The 20,664-nt window shown below is 43.7% G+C and overlaps 1 protein-coding gene across 4 annotated transcripts in view; it reads left to right on the top strand.

Annotated features, from left to right (window-relative positions):
* Positions 1-4,053, top strand: part of LOC137378924 (dipeptidyl peptidase 9-like) — a 147,811-nt gene extending 143,758 nt beyond the window's left edge. For all 4 annotated transcript variants that reach the window (XM_068049424.1, XM_068049423.1, XM_068049426.1 and 1 more), the window contains 2 exons: positions 759-870; positions 3,226-4,053. In XM_068049424.1, the coding sequence (XP_067905525.1) occupies positions 759-870; positions 3,226-3,318 (205 nt within the window). In that variant the 3' untranslated portion in view covers positions 3,319-4,053. The remainder of the gene's footprint in view (positions 1-758; positions 871-3,225) is intronic.
* The last annotated feature ends 16,611 nt before the right edge of the window (positions 4,054-20,664 follow it).

The following is a 20,664-nucleotide window of genomic DNA, read 5'->3' as shown; positions in this document are numbered from 1 at the left end:
CGGCGAAAGCCCACGCAGTCATAGGGAGAACTTGCAAACGCCGCACAGGCAGTACCCAGAATCGAACCCAGGTCCCTGGAGCTGTGAGGCTGTGGTGCTAACCACTGTGCCGCCTATATCTTTACCTTACTGCTGAAGATTCATTAACAATCACTGTATTCCCGAGCTCAGTATCATAGATTGATTTGAGGCAATCTTGTCTGTACACCTGTATATTTCGTCATGATTGCTGAGCAAATCACAAAAGAGCTGTTGAGTGGGTTTTTGAGGGAGGCAGGGGTACAATATGGTTCTGATTAGACAAAGCTCATGTGACTATATGGTAAAGGAGTATTTTTGCATTGTCTTTGGATACCAGACAATAAATTGTAATTAAAATCGAAATATATTAGAAACAGAAGATCGACTGATCAGCAAACTAATTACCCAGACTTGAACCTTGGCTTTGGGTCTAGGTGCTACCTTGTGGCCCAGCTGACCTCTAGCTGAATGAGTCTTGTCCATCTTTAGCTCTGCAAGGCTTCACTCAGTGTTTTGTTTCCCTGGAGAGGAGGCCTGCATTGCCTCCTAATGCTTATCTACAAAATTGCATGAATAGTTGGTTGTGGAAAAACCTATAGCCTGGGCAAACCTGTCTGGAGATTTGCTGATGAACACCAAGAAGAAGGAAAGGGATCTAAATTTAGGTGATGTAGAAATCTTGGGTTTGTTTTGCCTTTTGTTCATTGTTGTGACGCTTTGTTATTTTGTTCATCCAGGCCCAATCGTTTGCTGATTCTGCATGGATTTTTAGATGAAAATGTGCACTTTTTCCACACAAATTTCTTAGTATCGCAACTAATCAGAGCTGGAAAGCCATATCAGCTTCAGGTAAGTAATAATTTGTGACCAACTAACTTGGTTACTTTAATATGAATGCCAATTAATTCAGCATTCCTGGGTGTCTAAAATCAAACTGTTGAGATCTGAATGTCCAGTAAGATTTTCCAAAGCAGCAATTGGGGCTAGCCCATCATCCTAGAAATATATATGCCACAATGCGCATTGAATCTATCTGATAACTGGAATAAGATAGAAGCCCTCGGTTCTGTAATCTTGAGCAAATTGAATACGTTACTGGCCCCAATTTTCTCTGAGCTATGTACTGCATTCTAGCTTTGTCCTTATTTGCATTTGTGCAGGAGCACATGTAAACTCTGAAAAAGCTAAGGCTTCACTCCTTGGTGGTGTTGCGACCAGGTGAGAAAGGGGTCTAGGGGCTCCCTCTCAGCCTTTGCCTGGTCCAACCATAACCAGGTTTAATCTTTTAAAACAGCTTGTTTTTAGCTCCCCCTCAGTGAATCCTTGTTCACTGCTTTTCAATTGTAAGTCAAAGAAATCAATCAGACAGATTTTCTTAGATTTAAACAAGAAAGGTGGAAGTTTATTAACCTTGAACTCTAATTCGTCTAACGACTAAGAGTACGCGGCACGACCACGCTAGCATGCATACGCAATAAAAACACAGACAAAGTAGAAAGGACAAAGGGGAAAAGTTTGAGGCAATAGCTGGGTGTATTTGCTGTCCTTTGAGTTCAGTCTGGAGCCTTTGGTTGCTGGTAAGTCTTGCTGATCATTGGGGCCCAGTGCACACTTTAACTTGTTTCCATGTAGGAGTCTTTTCTCTCTCGAAGTTTAAGCGACTTCAGTGGGTCCAGAGGCTTGTGAGAAAGTGAGAGAGATACAGCCAGGAGAGAAGCTGTCTTGTTCCAGGTTCAATTGCAATCTGCAGTCTGTCTTCAAACTGTCCTGTGTGTAGTTTAAAAAAAAAAGCCTGGGCCAGCAAGTTAGTCATGTGACCAGCTGGTTTACCCATTCCTGCATTTGTGGATTCTCCATCTTAGACACTGGAATGCGAGCTTTCTACACCTTCAATGTCTGGTGATCAAAATCCATTTGGGTTAATTGGACCAGGGAGTAGTTGCTTTGTCTCTCCATGCACTGTCTCTTAGTATGCAAATGTCCTACAGCCAAATGTCTGGTGATCCCTTTAAACAAGTCATTTCTTCACTCCAGCAGCAGTTTAAAATTAATGTTCATATGAAATTAATATGCCTCATTCTTGGCAGGTTGGGGTCTTCATGACAGCGGCATTGCAGCTTTGTCAGCCTTGCTTTTGTTAGTGTTCAGTCCAATGAACACATTAACTCTGGAGTGGAAACAAAGGAAGAATTTGAATCCAAACAGGTGTGAAAATATGCTGCTCCAGAATGTGCTGTTGCCCTGTCCTGAAGGCACTGACCTTTCCCTGATGTATGGTTCCACAGGTGCTGGTCACCTTCCAGTAGCTCACCCAAAGGGGCATTCTTCAATTGTGAGCCATTTAATCATGGATGCAGTCGGGGGCACACAAGTTTTCAGCAGTGTTTGTCAGATAGGCATTCGAACTGATGCCTTTTTATATGATTGACTAGAGTAATTGACTACCTGGGGTCATACCAACTCTCTTCACTTTTCAGGTATGTGAAAGATCATTATTGGATTCCCCTTGCATTCATTCCCTTTATAGTGTCATGTTTTGTAAATATTTAAAAGCCTGATAGGAAACCAAAGGGATTGCTTGAATTGTATCTGTATATCTCTCTCTATTGTAGCAGTCTCCCCCACGCCCCCACCCCTGCCATCTACCCCAACTCATCTGACTGTTAGCAAATGACATCACAATGCCAAATATTGATTGGGATTGAGAGTGCCTCCTTTTGATGGGTGACAGTTCTACAGATGCTGCCATTGACTAAGTGAACTATATTCAGACTTTTTGATCGTGGAAGGCATTAGCTAAGCTCAATCCCGTCTTTGTCTGATGTCCACTTGTACCTTTCTGACAGGAGCCCTGACTGGCACTTGAAAGTGGGATCCTTAACAGATTATTCCCTCCCTAACCCAGGTGAGGGACAAAGGAAAGCTTTAGTAACCCGGCTGGTGTACTGAGACAGCTAATTCAGTGCGAATCAAAAGTGGGATCTTCTGGCCTACATCAGGTCATGTCTTCAGCCATTAGGCCAGCAGGGAAGGTAGGGAAATGATTTTAATCTTGGCTGAGTTGGAATTTTGCCTTTGCTCCAAGGAATGGGAATCTCAAAGCTGTACCACTGGCTTTGACTGGCCCTATGTCTGTATCCCTTAGTTCTGAACTACCCTGCTGTAATGCTTTGCAAATAACTGAATGTTGTCTGTCTGTTGCAGATTTATCCCAATGAAAGACACAGTATTCGCTGCCCTGAATCTGGAGAGCACTATGAGATAATGCTGCTACACTTCCTACAGGAATACCTCTGAGCAAACAAATGAACGACAATGAAAGAAATGTTTTTGGACCGTTGTTGATATTCGGCTCCTGGTGACTTCCTTCATGTCAAACAACATATTCCCCACCCCCAACCCATAAATCTTTGGTCCTAACTGCACCAGTTTAGCATTTTATTTTGCAACTTTATTTCTGAGCAAAGTTGGGATACTACACTGAACTCACTGAATTTGATTTTAAATTGTGATTTGATGAGACTCAAACCTAACCTCCTGTTACTTCGGTTTAATTTACATAAGTGTTAATGGTACAGTGTGGAATCAGAGTCAATTCACCTAAACTGTACACTGGCATTGATTTCAGCTTTTGTACATGCCTTGAAAACTGCATGATGGTAGGAAGAAGAGGAGAAAGAGGAAGATTGAAGCCAAATGATTACACTGTCAGCTTCAAAAGACACGTCCAAACGTGCTGCTGTGAATTTGACGTACCACTTTGCAAAAAAAAAAAAGCTTCAGTTCGGATCAATCGCTGTGTTTCTGAAATGCATCTCCATAGGACCTTGGTTTCTTATCATTTAGTAAAAGACTTGTGTTTTAACCTCTGCAAGCTGCACCACTCAAGAAGTATGTTTCAGGGCAGGAGCCAACTCAACTTTGCTGAGTATTCGAAGTGCGTATTATTAAAAGAAAATATTTTTATGGATTCTTATTCTTTTATAATGAGTGTATGGCATTGTAACTCATTAAAATAATTGTAACGCTTAATTCTGAATGTGTTATTTCTCCAAAACTTTCTCTCCTGAAGACATTAACCCTGCTGGGCTGCAGTTGCATAGGTGCTAGTTGCCCTCTGGTACCTAACCCACGTGACTATTCTTCATGTGTAACTTTAGACGTTGCATGTCAGGCGAATATTCAACTGTGGAGGGCATTGTATGCAAACCCAGTTTGTCCTTATCCAATGGCAGTAATAACTGGCATTTTATATTGGCGTTAACATAATAACATCGTGTCCAATGGCATTTCATAGAGATGCAAGGCAAAAAAATGGATGCTGAGCTAAAGAAGGAAAAATTAGGTGCAATGATGTGTTTCAAGGAGAGTCTGAGAGGAGGAGAGGGAGGTGGACAAGTTGAAAGAAATTCCAGAATCTGGGACCAAAATGGCTGAAAGCATAGCCAACAATAGTTGAGCAAAAGGAGGGAGTGATGCACAGAGGCCAGCGTTGCAATGGCGAGTGAGAGGTTTTAGACTGGAGGAGATTATGAAGATTAAAGGTGAGGGCCAAACATAGATCCTTAGGGGACTCCAGAAGTAATAGTAGAGCAAGGGAAGGGAAACCATTGATAGAGATGCTTTAGTTAATTGGATAGATTGCAATGGAACCAAATGAGAGCAGACCCACTGAGTTGGATAACCGAGGTTGGCAGATTGTGTTGATCCTGCTCTTTTCGACTTCTGTGCAGCCAATGTACCACAGTCAGTGTCACGGATAATGTTGCTTGTGACTTTGGTTAGGGCTGCTTTGGTGCCATGGGAGGAACAGATATCTGTTTGGAGGAATTTATATAAAAAGTCGTGGAAGAAATGGGCCCGAATCTGAGAAGCAACCATTTGCTACAATCTAACATCCATTCAAGTGCCCTTTCTAGAGGAGTCAATTGAACAAGAGTTTTCTGTTCTATTTCCAGACCCCAATTTCGCTACAGCCAATTGCAATGCCTCAACTGAAAGCAGCTAACTCAGCCAAGACCAAATCTGAAAGCAGGGACTATGTGAGTTGTGCAGCTTAGTACCTCACTAAGCAAAGCTCTTCCCAAGTAAACCTCTGGGAAATATACTTTGCATCCTTTTTAACAAAAAGATGTATCGAAGATCAATGCATTTTGCAAAGGTACTATCTATTAAACAGCAACCCTATTGAAAGTTTTACAGCATATCAATTGTTAACTAAATTTAGTGCTTTGAAGTAATTGGTCATGTTTTCAATGTGGTAGAGTTTAAGAGCACTGGAATGGGGGACAAGCTGCTGATTGAAGAAAAATGTAACAGGCAAGTGCATGTATCAATAGAAGGTCCTTTATGCTGCAATGTGATTTGTGCGTTTGTGTTGGGTGGATCAAATTTTTGGTTGATTTTATTTTTGGGGGAAAGTACAGTTGAAGGACTGAACCCATAGTGTGTAGCACACCAGCATGGTTTAAGAGTAGAATAACTAGATTTCACTCCTAACCCAATGCAGCCAGCGTAACTCCTGCAATAGCTTATCTTCCTGCCTACACGTTCACTCCAGAATCCCCCAGGCTCATTTGGTTTATTCATTTCTCTTTATCCATATGTGGCTTCAGTGGCATCCTCTGTAAGCATATGATCAGCTTCCATATGTCTGCTGTAGACACTTCACCTCATCGCTTCCCTCAACCCCATGATCACCTTTGCTGTAGTCTGCCACCTAACATCATAGAGTCAAAATTTCCTCGGCTTGAACATTGAAACCACCATTTTTGGCCTTGCCAGAACTTTGCCACCTTGCCATTGTTTCCATTCCTGGCACTTGCTTATACTGAAAGAGGCCATGAAAAATGTGTCCTGTTTGATTCAGAGCTATGTTTCAACTCTATCACCAAGACTCTTAATTCCATTCCTGCAGAATCATAAACCTTCATCCCTACCTCAACCAACTATTGCCAAAACCCTTGATCCTCACTTCTGTCACCTCCAGCGTTAATTTATCTGATATCTCCTCATGTTCCCTCCATAAGTGCTTAACATGTTCCAAATTCTGCCACCTGTTTCTTATCCTGCACAACTTCTTCAACCCCACATGCTACTCTCTATACATTCCAATGCATTGAATTTAAACTTAAATTCCTCAATGCACTTGGCTCCCTCTGCTCTTGCAACCTTCTGCTGCCTTACAGCCTTTCCCACACCCATTGCTCATCTTCTATGGCCTGCTTCACTTCACTTCAGTGCTGGAAGTAAATTCTGCCTCCTCTTTCCCTTGTCCCATCATTAGCAGTGCCTCTCCACTCCCTTTGACGATTCCCCTGTAATTAACCCACAATTGGTGGCAATACATTTCCCTCCCTTTATCCCATTATTGGTGGCTGTGCAACCACACTCTCTTTTCCCCCACTGTTTACCTATAAAAGCAACTGTGATTACACTCCAAAAAAATAATCCGTTGGTTGTGAAATGATTTGGGGTCGCCCTAGAATCTGAAATATGATACATAAATGAATTTTTTTTTCTTCAATAGGTATTGTACTGCTTTTTTTCTCTTTAAAATACTGGAATTTAATGAGACCAAACTGCTGCAAATAAAGAAGAGCCAACAAACTGCAATTTCAGAGTGAGTGTTAATAGGTTGAATAACCTACAAATTACTTACATAAAAACCTCTTAGATAGTTTGAAGATCCTTAGTGAGACAATGGAAAGACATTGAAAGTTCAAAAGGACATGCAGTTAAGATGTAGCAGCATGGAGTAACCATGTTCCTAAAGCACCTTTAGTGATATTTTTAGTGGCATATGTATTACATTTTATTAAATGTATAAATACTAATTCTTAACTGAAGTCTTAAGTTGTTTTATAAAAAGCAAATGGCTCACTGAGCTGAGGAAGTTGCTTATCTTAAACCTTTTTTTAGCCACGCAACTAATTGTCCAAACTGATCTAAGATTATTTGCTCATGTTAGCTTTGGTTTTCTGCCACATTTCTGGTTAGTCTTATTTTCTGTCATATTTGGGTTTGTCAGTGATGCATATAATTCAGCCAGAAAGCTCCTATTTTTGCAGTAGTTTCCTGATTTTATTTTTTAAAGAATCACTTTGAAGATGCAACACTGTACTTTTACCTTTGGGACAGTTCAAATCCATATCCCCCCTCAATCTTTTTCTTGTGAAAACATTCAGCTCTAATTCTCTGCTTGAAACTTCAGTGTCATTTCCACAATTCTGTTCTTGTTCTACTCTGAAGCCACTCCATTATGCTGCTTTTTTAAAGTAACATGCAAAATTTCACAATATTTCACATCTGGACTCGAGATCTGTGAAGTTAGAATAAATTAGTTTGACTTATAGCCAAATATTCTTGAGATGCATAACAGGAGAGAAGATGGGAAGGGAGGGAACTACCAAAGTGTAAGGCTATTTGGACTCTCAAAATAGCTTGAATCTAAAAAACCTTCAGTAGGACTGGGATTTTGGGAGGGGTGATGTGTTTCACCAGCTTCTTAAGGCACTGAGGAACCTCCAAGGTGGCCAGGATGGGGTCTTGAGCTGAAATGCTGCATTAGCCTGCTTAGTGCACGATGCCAACTTGGTCAAGGCGTTGAAGTGCATGCTAATAATTATCAAAGATCATTCAGGGGCTGATTGACAATTAAATTGACTGCTAGCACTCATTCAAGAGGCTGCATGGCATTTTGGGAGACTGCTTTGACCTGACACCCTTTCCTAATAGTGACCAGCTGAATAAGAATATGCAAGTCATTAAGGATTTCATGCGCTATCTAAAAGCATATCACGTTTTACTGTTCATTTGCTGCTGGAGGTTTGAAGAAGACTTCAGGACCATATCTGGAGACTTTCTGGGACGCTGTCAAGACTTCAATGCTATAAACATTTATTCTAGAAATACTCAGAATTTCGCCTAAAAGGAGTAAGTGCCGTTATATTCGACCTTATAGGAGTCATCAGGAGAAAGGAAGTGCTTGGTCATGGGTATCTTGCTATGGTTCCCCCTTGGCCTGCAGGATGAATGGGCGGAGGACATCAGAGCAAGCAGAGTAGCACTAGCTGCTGCAAGAGCGAGGGATAGGATGGCGAAGTGGACTCCTTCCTCTCCAACTCCCTCCCCCTCCTCTCTGGTATAGAACATCTCTGGACCTCCAGTGTTGTGTCCAAAAACCTATGCTCCCTCTCCCTCGGTCCCTGAGCCACCCTTATAGGTTTCAGCATGTGTTGGCCATTGCACTACACACCTTCAATGGATGCGTGGAACCCACTTCATGAAAATCGCTTCTATGAGCGCTTGAGTGCTAACACCTTCAAGCAAGGTCAAATTATGGTAATCAGCAATTCGGCCCAAAATTGTGGGCTAAAATCAGACTTTCAAATAGTCTTAACACACTGCCCACTTAATGCCTGCTTTCATCCTTTCATCAAAATAACCTCAAAGTTCTTGAATTGCAAGAGGCCAACTTAATAAGTTTTTTTTGCAGAAGGGAGGTTAGGAAGCGAGTTTGCCACATGAGGAATAGACATGACTCTGCAATATCAGATAACTGGAAATTAGCTCAATCTAATTAATTAGCATACAAATACAGTGCTGATTAGGAATCACTCTAAACACGTCCATGATGTGTCACAGGGTATGGCAGCAGAGTGGTTATGTTTCTAGATGAGGAATTGAGCGATCTGGACTAATGATGTGGAGATGAGTTCAAATACCACCATAGCAGCTGGGGAATTCAAATTAATGTAAATTTAAAAAAAAAACTAATCAGTAATGATGATCCACTTAACTACCAGATTGTTGTAAAAACCCATTTGGTTAACTAATTTACTTTAGGAAATGAAGTCTGCTGTCCTTACCTAGTCTGGCCTGTATGTTACTCCTGAAATGGCCTCGCAAGCCCCACAGTTGTATTCAGGAAGGTGGCTTGCTATTCCTCTGGTAAGCCCAGCATTTGCTACACATCCCGAATTACCATTGAGCAGAGGAAAAAAGTTATGATTCTGCAAAGTATCCATGAGCACATATACACGAAGTGTCAAGTTGTGTTCCTAAGGATCATCTGGATACATTCTGTAGCATATAGGGGGAGGAAAGATTTCTTAAAAGACAAGTTCTGGAGGGTGGTCACCCCACAGATAGAAAGGAATGCTGAGGCATTTGAAGGGGAGCAGGTAGCGCGAAGCAGATTTGGGTGGAAGAGATGATGAGAGGATTAAGTACAAGAAAACCCTGTAGGTCTGAACTTGTCCAACAGATATAATGTCCTGGCTTTGTTGTAATCATTAAGAGCGAGTGGAACATTTTGAGAGGGAAAGGGGAACAACCAGAAATTGTAATCCATGTGAGAACCACAAGGAGGGCAAGTGGTTGAAGTCCTACAATCTAAGTTTCAGGAGCTTGGGACTAGGAAATTGAGCAGGACCTTGAAGATAATCTCTGGATTACTCCTAGTGCCATGCACTAGTGAGTATAGGAATAATATGACAGGTTAACAACACCTGTGGCGTGAGAAATGGTGCAATAGGGAGGGTTTTAAATTCCTGGAGCATTGGGGACCTATTAAAGTTGGATGGATTGCACCTCAATGGAGCTGGGACCAATGTCCTGGCTGGAAGCTAATCTAGTGCTGTGAAGGAGCATTTAAACTCATTTGGCAGGGAGATGGGCACCACGATAAAACATTAGAGAGGAGAAGCGAGGTGTACAGAGGACTAGGAGAGACAAATAGCACTAGAATATAGAATAGTTCATAAATGGGAGGTTAGCAGACGGAGCAAATGCAGGGCAGTCTAAGATGGGGTTGGAGTGTATGTGCACACAACAGTAAATAAGGTTGATGTTGCATTTTGGTAGTGTCATGCTCTGAAGGAGCAGTGATGAAATAAAATAACTGGAGGAATTATAAAATCAACTGTTAAACTGAACCACAAGAAAATGGACACATTTCTACCACAGACAAAGTGGAATAGAGGTCAGGTGACTGTTCCTGTACTGTCAATAAGCATGCCTGTCTGCAAAGACGAAACTCATTAACTGTCTGAACTAGCTCTGGGGGGGAATCCCATTGAAATTGAAAGGAGCCCATTAAATGTTGGACTCCTATCTACAGGAATGAATTAACAAAGGTTCTGTAGACAGACTGACTCCACACTAAGTGTGGAGATGAATAAGTGTGAAGTAGCATTATTGTAACAGAATGGTCCCCATCCCAGACGTCAACAGATACCAATGGTTTCCGTGTCCTGGACCATTGTGTGGTCACACCAGGGGAGAGGGCCCTGTGTCACATAACAGAGACTCAAATGTGATGGATTTTTGCCTTAAAAGGGAGGGAGAGAGGGGAGATCAACCAATGACCACAAAGCCAGTTCCAGTAAAAGGCCATGAGATCAGTCCAGCTAAGGAAGAAACCCTGCTGCTGATACTATACTTCAACTTTTTGCAGTAGAGAACTTAAAAGGTGACCACTGCCTCTGGACTGAAGTTTTAATCACCAGAAATCGACAACACCTCAGCAAGTTCACAACTGGCAACATCCAGGCCTGCACCTTTGGAAAGACTTTCCTCCTGAGAAGATTCAACAGGTTTTTGTGGACCATGAACTCTTAGATCACTTGAGACTTTAATTGAATCTTCCCCTTTCCCTTCTATCTGTCTTTGTGCGTGTGTGAATGCGCGAGTGGGTGAAAGTTGTGAACAATTTGGGTTTTGCTATTTAAATAAAAACTTAACCTTTCTTTTTTAAAACCTACACGAACCTGTCCTCTGTTTGAACCTAAAAACACTCTGGGACTAACACTGTTTTTAACACAAAACTATCTATGATCAGTTGGGAGATGAAAAGGGGAAGCCGCCCACACCACTTACCACCTGTCCGTATTAGGAAGAATTGGGAAAAGCTATATAATCTAAATTATACAATTTTAAGGTATGTTCAGGAACAGATCTGGGGACATTTTATGAAAATCCTTGCAGGTAGCAGGACAAATTGAGAAGGCTGTTAAAGCATTTGGGTTCATTGGCTTTAAGCAAGGGAGTTGTGCTAAACCTTTATAAAACATTGTTACCCTTCTTCTGGAATATTGTTCAATTCTGGGCACCACACTTTAGAAAGGATGTCAAGGCCTTGGAGATGATGCAGAAAAATGTTAAAGCAAATAAGAAAAAAAAAACATTTCCAGTGGCAGAAGGGTTGGTAACCAAAGGGCACATAATTAAGATGATTGGCAAAAGGACCAAAGGTGGCGACACAAAACATTTTTTTTTTTTTTACACAGTGAGTTGTTGCAATCTGGAATGCACTGCTTGAAATTATGGTGGAAACAGATTCAATAACTTGAAGGGAAAAAACGTACACTTTCGGGTTAGAGAAGGGACTTTGGCACTAATTGGATAGCTCTACCAAAGAGTCCACACAGACACAATGGGTTGAATGGCCTCCTTCTGTGCTGTATTGTTTTATGATTCTATAAATGCAGGAGATTTTTTCTATTCGTTCGTGGGATGTGGGCATCGCTGGCTAGGCCAGCATTTATTGCCCATCCATAATTGCACTTAAGGGAAGCTGCCGCCTTGAACCGCCACAGTCCTTGGGGTGTAGGTACACCAACAGTGCTGTTAGGAAGGGATTTCCAGGATTTTAACCCAGCGACAGCGAAGGAACGGCGATATAGTTCCAAGTAAGGATGGTGTATGGCTTGGGAGGGGAACTTGCAGGTGGTGGTTTTCCCATGCATCTGCTGCCCTTGTCCTTCGAGGTGGTAGAGGTCGTGGGTTTGGAAGGTGCTGTCGCAGGAGCCTTGGTGAATTGCTGCAGTGCATAGTGTATATGGTACGTACTGCTGCCACTGTACGTCAGTGGTGGAGGGAGTGAATATTGAAGGTGGTGGATGGGGTTCCAATCAAGCAGGCTGCTTTGTCCTGGTTGTTGTCCAGCTTATTGAGCGTTGGAGCTGCACCCATCCAGGCAAGTGGAGAGTATTCCATTGCACTCCTGACTTGTTCCTTGTAGATGATGGACAGGCAGTGGGGAGACAGGAGGTGAGTTACTTGCCACAGAATTCCCAGCCTCTGACCTGCTCTTGCAGCCACAGTATTTATGTGGCTGGTCCAGTTCAGTTTCTGGTCAATGGTAACCCCTAGGATGTTAGTGGAGGATTCAGCGATGGTAATGCCATTGAAGTCAAGAGGAGATGGTTATATTCTCTCTTGTTTGAGATGGTCATTGCCTGGCACTTGTGTGGTGCAAATGTAGCTTGCCACATATCAGCCCAAGCCTGGATGTTGTCCAGGTCTTGCTGCATATGGACATGGGCTGCTTCAGTATCTGAGCAGTTGCAAATGGAGCTGAACATTGTGGCAATCATCAGCTAACATCCCCACTTCTAACTTTATGATGGAGGGAAGGTCATTGATGAAGCAGCTGAACATGGTTGGGCCTCGGATACTACCCTGAGGAACTCTTGCAGTGATGTCCTGGGACTGAGATGATTGACCTCCAACAACCGCAACTATCTTCCTTTATGCTATTTATGACTCCAACCAGCAGAGAGTTTTCCCTCTGATTCTCATTGACTCCAGTTTTGCTCGTCTTTTTTTTTCATTCATGGGTTGTGGGCATCGCTGTCTAGGCCAGCATTTATTGCCCATCCCTAATTGCCCTTGAGAAGGTGGCGGTGAGCTGCCGCCTTGAACCGCTGCAGTCCATGTAGGGTAGGTACACCTACAGTGCTGTTCTGAAGTGATTTCCAGGATTTTGACCCAGCAACAGTGAAGGAATGGCGATTATAGTTCCAAGTCAGATGGTGTGTGTCGTGGAGAGGAACTTGCAGGTGGTGGTGTTACGGCCAGGTGAGAGGGGTCTAGGGGTCCCCTCTCAGCCTTTGCCTGGTTTAACCATAACGGTTTAATTTTTAAAACACCATGTCTTTAGTTCCCGCTTCGTGAATCCTTATTCGCTGCTCCAGTTGTAGGGCAAAGAAATCAAACAGACAGGTTTTCTTAGTTTTTATACAAGAAAGGTAGAAGTTTATTACTCTTAAACTCTAATCTGGTTACCAACTACAAATATGCGACGCGACTACGCTAGCATGCATACGCGATAAACATACACGCAGATAGTGACAGAAAAGTAGAAAAGAAAAGAAAAAAGGGGAAATGTTTGAGCAATAGATGGGTTTCTATTTTACTGTCCTTGGAGTTTGCTGTGAAGTCTTTGGTTGCCGGTCAGGCTTGCAGTTCATTGGGGCCCAGTGCACGCTTCAACTTGTTTCGAGGTTGGAGTCTTTTCTCTCGAGTCTTATGTCTTCCGTGGGTCTGGTGGTTTGGGAGAAAGTAGAGAGAGAGGCTTCCTTGCTCCAGCTTCATTTACAACAGCCTTCTGACTTTTTCTCTGTGGCACAATTTTAGAAAAGCCCAGGTAGCCCGGCAGGTTAGTCATGTTGCCGTCTTAGCAGTCATCCTGGAATATGAGCGTCCTCACCTTCAATGTCTGGTGATCATGTCTCATTTTGTGTTAAGTGGACCAAGGAATGGTCCTTTGTCTCTCCAAGCACTGTCTGTTACTTTGCAAATGTTTTTCCATAAAGTGTTTGGTGATTTTTCTTTTGAACAACTCCTTTCTTCACTCCAGCAACCGTTTAAAATCAATGTTTATATGGCAAAATTAATATGCTGCATTCTTTGCAGGTGGGGATCTGCATGACCCCTTCAACTGTTGCCCTTGTCCTTCTAGGTGGTAGAAGTTGTGGGTTTGGAAGGTGCTGTCTAAGGAGCCTTGGTGCGTTGTTGCAATGCATCTTGTAGATGGTCCACACTGCTGCCACTGTGCGTCGGTGGTGGAGGGAGTAAATGTTTGTGAATGGGGTGCCAATCAAGCGAACTGCTTTGTCCTGGATGGTGTTGAGCTTCTTGAGTGTTGTTGGAGCTGCACCCATCCAGGCAAGTGGAAAGTATTCCTTCACACTCCTGATTTGTGGCTTGTACATGGTGGGCAGGCTTTGGGGAGTCAGGAGGTGAGTTACTCGCCTCAGGATTCCTAGCCTCTGACCTGCTCTTGTAGCCACGGTATTTATATGGCTACTCCAGTTCAGTTTCTGGGCAATGGTATCCCCGAGGATGTTGTTAGTGAGGGATTAGGCGATGGTAATGCCATTGAATGTCAAGGGGAGATGGTTAGATTCTCTCTCATTGGAGATAGTCATTGCCCGGCACTTGTGTGGCGCGGATGTTACTTGCCATTTATCAGCCCAAGCCTGCATATTGTCCCTGTCTTGTTGCTTTTCTACACGGACTGCTTCAGTATCTGAGGAGTCATGAATGGTGCAGAACATTGTGCAATCATCAGCGAACATCCCCACTTCTGACCTTATGACTGAAGGAAGGTCATTGATGAAGCAGCTGAAGATGGTTGGGCCTAGGACACTACCCTGAGGAACTCCTGCAGTGATGTCCTGGAGCTGAGATGATTGACCTCCAACAATGACAACCATCTTCCTTTGCGCTAAGTATGACTCCAACCCTCGGAGGGTTTACCCCTGATTCCCATTGACTCCAGCTTTGCTCGGGCTCCTTGATGCCATACTCTGTCAAATGCTGCCTTGATGTCAAGAGCAGTCACTCTAGCCTCTCCTCTGGAGTTAAGCTTTTTTTTCCATGTTTGAACCAAGGCTGTAATGAGGTCAGGAGCTGAGTGGCCCTGGCGGAACCCAAACTGAGCGTCACTGAGCAGGTTATTGCTAAGCAAGTGCCGCTTGATGGCACTGTTGATGACACCTTCCATCACTTTACTGATTGAGAGTAGGCTGATGGGGCGGTAATTGGCCAGGTTGGACTTGTCCCGCATTTTGTGTTCAGGACATACCTGGGCAATGTTCCACATTGCCGGGTAGATGCCAGTGTTGTAGTTGTACTGGGGAACAGCTTGGCTAGGGGTGCGGCAAGTTCTGGAGTACAGGTCTTCAGTACTATTGCCGGAATATTGTCAGGACCCATAGCCTTTGCAATATCCAGTGCCTTCAGTCGTTTCTTGATATCACGCGGAGTGAATCGAATTGGCTAAAGTCTGGCATCTGTGATGTTGGGGGCTTCAGGAGGAGGCCGAGATGGATCATCAACTCGGCACTTCTGGCTGAAGATTGTTGCAAATGCTTCAGCCTTATCTTTTGCACTGATGTGCTGGCCTTCCCCATCATTGAGGATGGGGAAATTTGTGGAACGACCTCTTCCAGTTAGTTGTTTAATTGCCTGCCACCATTCACGGCTGGTTGTGGCAGGACTGCAGACCTTAGATCTGATCTGTTGGTTATGGGATCGCTTAGTTCTGTCTATCGCATGCTGCTTACGCAGTTTGGCACGCAGATAGTCCTGTGTTGTAGCTTCACCAGGTTGACACCTGATTTTGAGGTATGCCTGGTGCTGCTCCTGGCATACCCTCCTGCACTCTTCATTGAACCAGGGTTGGTCTCCTGGCTTGATGGTAATGGTAAAGGTGGGGGATATGCCGGGCCATGAGGTTACAGATTGTGGTTGAGTACAATTCTGCTGCTGCTGATGGCCCACAGTGCCTCATTGATGCTCAGTTTTGCATTGCTAGATCTGTTCGAAATCTATCCCATTTAGCACGGTGATAGTGCCACACAACACGATGGAGGGTATCCTCAATGTGAAGGCGGGACTTCATCTCCACAGGACTGTGCAGTGGTCACTCCTACCAATACTGTCATGGACAGATGCATCAGCAGCAGGCTGATTGGTGAGGCCGAGATCAAGTATGTTTTCCCCTCTTGTTTGTTCCCTCACCACCTGCCGCGTACCCAGTCTAGCAGCTATGTCCTTTAGTACTCGGCCAGCTTGGTCAATATTGGTGCTACCGAGCCACTCTTGGTGATGGACATTGAAGTTCCCTACCCAGAGTATATTCTGTGCCCTCGCCAGCCTCAGTGCTTCTTCCAAGTGCTGTTCAACATGGAGGTGTACTGACTCATCAGCTGAGGGAGGGCAGTAGGTGGTAATCAGCAGGTGGTTTCCTTGTCCATGTTTGATCTGATGCCATGAGACTTCATGGGGTCCAGAGTCGATATTGAGGACTCCCAGGGCAACTCCCTCCCTACTGTATACCACCGTGCCACCACCTCTGCTGGGTCTATCCTGCCAGTGGGACAGGACATACCCAGGGATGGTGATGGCAGTGTCTCGGACATTGTCTGTCAAGTATGATTCCGTGATTATGACTATGTCAGTCTGTTGCTTGACTAGTCTGTGGGACAGCTCTCCCAACTTTGGCACAAGCCCCCTAATGTTGGTTAGGAGGACTTTGCAGGGTTGACAGGGCTGGGTTTGCCGTTGTCGTTTCCGGTGCCAAGGTCGATGCTGGATGGTCCGTCTGGTTTCATTCCTTTTTATTGACTTCGTAGCGTTTAGATACAACTTGCTTGCTAGGCCATTTCAGAGGGCATGTAAGAGTCAACCACATTGCTGTGGTTCTGGAGTCACATGTAGGCCAGACCAGGTAAGGACAGCAGATTTCCTTTCCTAAAAGTCATTAGTGAACCAGATGGGTTTTTACGACAATCGACAATGGTTTCATGGCCATCATTAGACTAGCTTTTTAATTCCAGATTTATTAATTGAATTCAAATTCCACCTTCTGCTGTGGTGGTATTTGAACCCATGTCCCTAGAGCAATACCTTGGGTCTCTGGGTTACTAGTCCAGTGACAATGCCACTATGCCACCGCCTCCTGTTGGTTGTGCGATTGCTTAGCCCTGTCTATTTCATGCTGCTTCTGCTGTTTGGCGTGCAAGTAGTCCTGTGTTGTAGCTCCACCAGGCTGCCAGCTCATTTTTAGGTGCTGCTCTTCGCATGCCCTTCTGCACTTTTCATTGAACCAGGGTTGGTCCCCGGCTTGATGGTGTTACGAAAGTGCTTCCATTTTATTTGATATTTGATTTTTTTTAAGGACTTGTGTTAAACCTGAAAAGATTCCATGGATGTGTTTTTTTTACCAACTTCACCGAGAGGTGAAGATGTTGTCTGAAAGCCACCTGTGCTGGAGGCTACCTGTGATTTGGGCTGCGAAAACAGCAGCACCCTTGGTGACCTGGAAGGAAAAAATGGTTACAGAGAAGCCATGTGTCAAGGTTATGGAGGTCAGGAAGTTGACTCACTTGGGTTTGAACATAGTTTTCAGTTTTAGTTGTGGTGTGAACTGTGTGAAGACAGTTGGTGTTATTCTGCCAAGGAAAAATAAATCGCCCAGCTCACCACCACCTCACCTTTTTTGAAGAAATCCTGCCAAGAGTCAGTGTGGAAGAGAAAAAAGTCCCCAGTGCTGTATAGCTCCAGAGGAGCTGAAAGAAAATCCTGCAATTCAAGTTTGCACTGGCAGAAAAACCTTGATGCCAAATTCATCCTAGAAAGCTGACTAGAAGAATTCTCGACAGTCTGTTCTAGAGATGCTTCTTAAACAAACCCAGTGACCCATCTTCATGTAACCGGATGCCAAACCAAAAATGGGACAGCTGACTTTCTGTATCATCTTTTTTCATGAAGGATTAGCAAGTATTTGACCAAAGTTTTTTTTTGTATCAGACCTCTTTTTTTTTTCGCGTGTGTGTGTGTGGAATTTTTAAAAATGGAACTTTCATATTTCACTGTTAATGCTTTGCTTCATTACTGGTTGAGTATTGTTTTATAGTAAACTGAAAATTTTGTTTATTAAGAAACCTGGTTGGTGTATTTTGTTCTGCGTTTAAAAAAAAATAGAGTATATGATTGGCTGTATCGGTAGCTGGGTAAACATTTAAATATATGTTGTGACCTGTGGTAAAATGGAGCTAAAAAGAACAGTGCAATCCTCCCGCCTCGGTCGTAACATCTAATTGGGTGCCCGTCATCCCGGGTACCCGAAGCTGACAATGTGCAATTGTAAGTGGAGTGATGCTAATTGAAAAGAGGAAAAGTTTTTTTTAAAAAACAGATTTCTTCTGCATTAAAGTTTACACTACCAGAATTTGCCAGTTGGTACGACCTTTCTGGGGAAGGAGGATGTCTCCCTGAGTGATTTGCAAAACGTAACCAAGGCTAGGCTAAAGGCCTAGGCAGAATTGTTGGTGTTAGAGTTAAAACCAGGAGCGAAGAAAGCAGACATAATTGCAGTAAAGCATTTGCAATTAGAAGAAGGCAAACCGCATGGTAGTACAGTTGAATTAGCTAAATTTCAGTTGCAGATGAGGTAGCTTGAACTTGACAAAGAAAAAGCAATAGAATTGGAAAGACTTGAGCTTGAATTTCAAAGAGAAATTGAAAGAGAAGGAAGGGAATTCAAATTTTTTTAAATGGAACTAAGACAAAGGGGTGGTCTTGACTCCAGTGAATTTTAGTGGGGAAAGATCTGACTCCAGCCCAGGACCCAGTGGAGAGCTGTTTAAATTTGTCCAAGTCCTCCTGAAATTTGAGGAAAGGGACATAGAGGCATTTTTAATTTCTTTTGAAAAGATAGCCAGGCAGATGAAGTGGCCGAAGGAAAACTAGACACTGCTTATGCAAAGCAGGTTGATGGGCAGAGCTCATGAACTTTATGCCATGTTTTCTGAGGAGGCTTCTGTAGATTGAGATGGCAAAAAGGCTATTCTCGCTGCTTATGCATTAGTCCCCGAAACATACTGGCAGAGATTTTGGAACCTCCGGAGACAGCCTGGGCAGGCTTCTATAGAATTTGAGAGGGTAAGCAAATTAATTTTTATCATTGGATGCGGGCACTAAAGGTAGAGGCCACATACCTGAGGGAACTAATTCTCCTGGAAGAATTTTAAAAATTCACTCCCTCGGTTAGTAAGAACCCAAGTAGCGAACCAGAAAGTTTCAACAGGCAGTGGAAATTGCTGTTGATTATGAGCTTGTTTACAAGCCCAAACCCTTTGTCCGTCACCCCCACAAACCCGAGAAAGATAGAAGGTGGGAGGGTGAAAGGAAGGCAAGTAGCCAGGGACTAGAGAGGACAATTGGGAACGCTTCAGCATCTCCTCAGGCCAGAAAGGAAGATGCTGAGGGTGGAAGTGAAGTCCGAAAGCTTAAGTGTTACTATTGCAACAAGGTGGGAGACCTTCATGCAGAATGTTGGAAGTTGCGGGGTAAACCTTATTCGGCTGCACAAGGCCAATGCAGAAAAAGGGGCCCTGACTGGGAGTACAACAGATCAGGCTGTAGCTCTGACTGCTGCTGTAAGGCCAAGTACAAAAACTGCTGAGATTGCGGGGGATGTGAACAGGATACCCGAGAGTTCTAGGAAATTCTCGTCAAAAGGAAAAGTAACTCCTTATCCCTCAAGTGAGGCAGGTAAACCTATAGTTATATTTATGATTACAGGAGCCGTCGAAACTCTTTTCCTGGGGGAAGGCATAACTTCTCCACCAGAGAGCGTGTTGAATGCCAAGTGAATGGAATCGGCGGGAGTATATACCCATACCTTTGCATCGGGTGCAACGAGAGTGTGACCTAATGTCTGGAATGGTAACTGTAGGAGTTGTCCATAGTTTGCCTATAGACGGAGTTGATCTACTCCTGGGGAATGATCTGGCCGGAGTTTCTCCAGTAGCCACAAAAAAAACAAGAGACAGAACAGTTGCAGGAAAAGATTCCAGGAATTTTTTCTTCATGCGTAGTGACCCGAGCAATGGCGAAACCAGTTCCAGTGTCAGAGGTAAAGGTGGCACCACAGACTAATAGCCAGATATCTGAAACTTTGTTTGGAGATTTGGATAATCCAAAGGAAATGTTCAGCAAGTCTTCTCTGATCAAGGCTCAGCGAGCCGATCCAAAGTTAAATAAAGTGACACAATCGGCTCTAATTGAACTTGAAGCAAAGGGATTGCTGGAAGGCTACTATATTAAAAATGGGATTCTGATGAAGTCAAGACCTCCTCACAGACCTGCGGACAAAGAATGGACGACTGTTCATCAGATAGTCGTACCTCTCAAGTATCATCGGGAAATATTAAGGATCACCTCTGAAATTCCTATAGTGGGACATGTGGGGATCCAGAACATCCAACCACATATAGGTCGATATGTCAGGCCATGAGATTACAGATTGTGATTGAATACAATTCTGCAGCTGATGGCTCACAGCTCCTCACGGATGCCGAATTTTGAGTTGCTACATCTGTTCAAAATATATCCCATTTACCACGGTGGTAGAGCCACACAACACAATGGAATGTGAAGACGGGACTTCATCTCCAGAAAGATTGTACGGTGATCACTCATACCAATGCTGTCATGAACAGATGCATCTGCAGCAGGTCGATTGGTGAGGACGAGGTCGAGTAGGTTTTTCCCTCTTATTGGTTCCCTTACAACCTGCCGCCGACCTAGTCTATCAGCTATGTCCTTTACGACTTGGTCAGTTCGCTCAGTTGTGAAGCTACTGAGCCACTCTTGGTGTTGGACATTGAAGTCCCCCACTCAGGGTACATTTTGTGCCCTTGCTGCCCTCAGTGCTTCTTCCACTTAGTGTTCAACATGGAGAAGCACTGATTCATCAGCCGAGGAGTGGGGGGGCATTAGGTGGTAATCAGGAAGTTTCCTTGCCCCTATTTGACCTGATTTCATGAGACTTCATGGGGTCCA

Source organism: Heterodontus francisci, chromosome 17 (assembly GCF_036365525.1).
Source record: "Heterodontus francisci isolate sHetFra1 chromosome 17, sHetFra1.hap1, whole genome shotgun sequence".
Classification (NCBI taxonomy): Eukaryota; Metazoa; Chordata; class Chondrichthyes; order Heterodontiformes; family Heterodontidae; genus Heterodontus; species Heterodontus francisci.
Note: the sequence above shows the minus strand (reverse complement) of the source record. Positions and strands in the feature narration are given on the sequence as shown.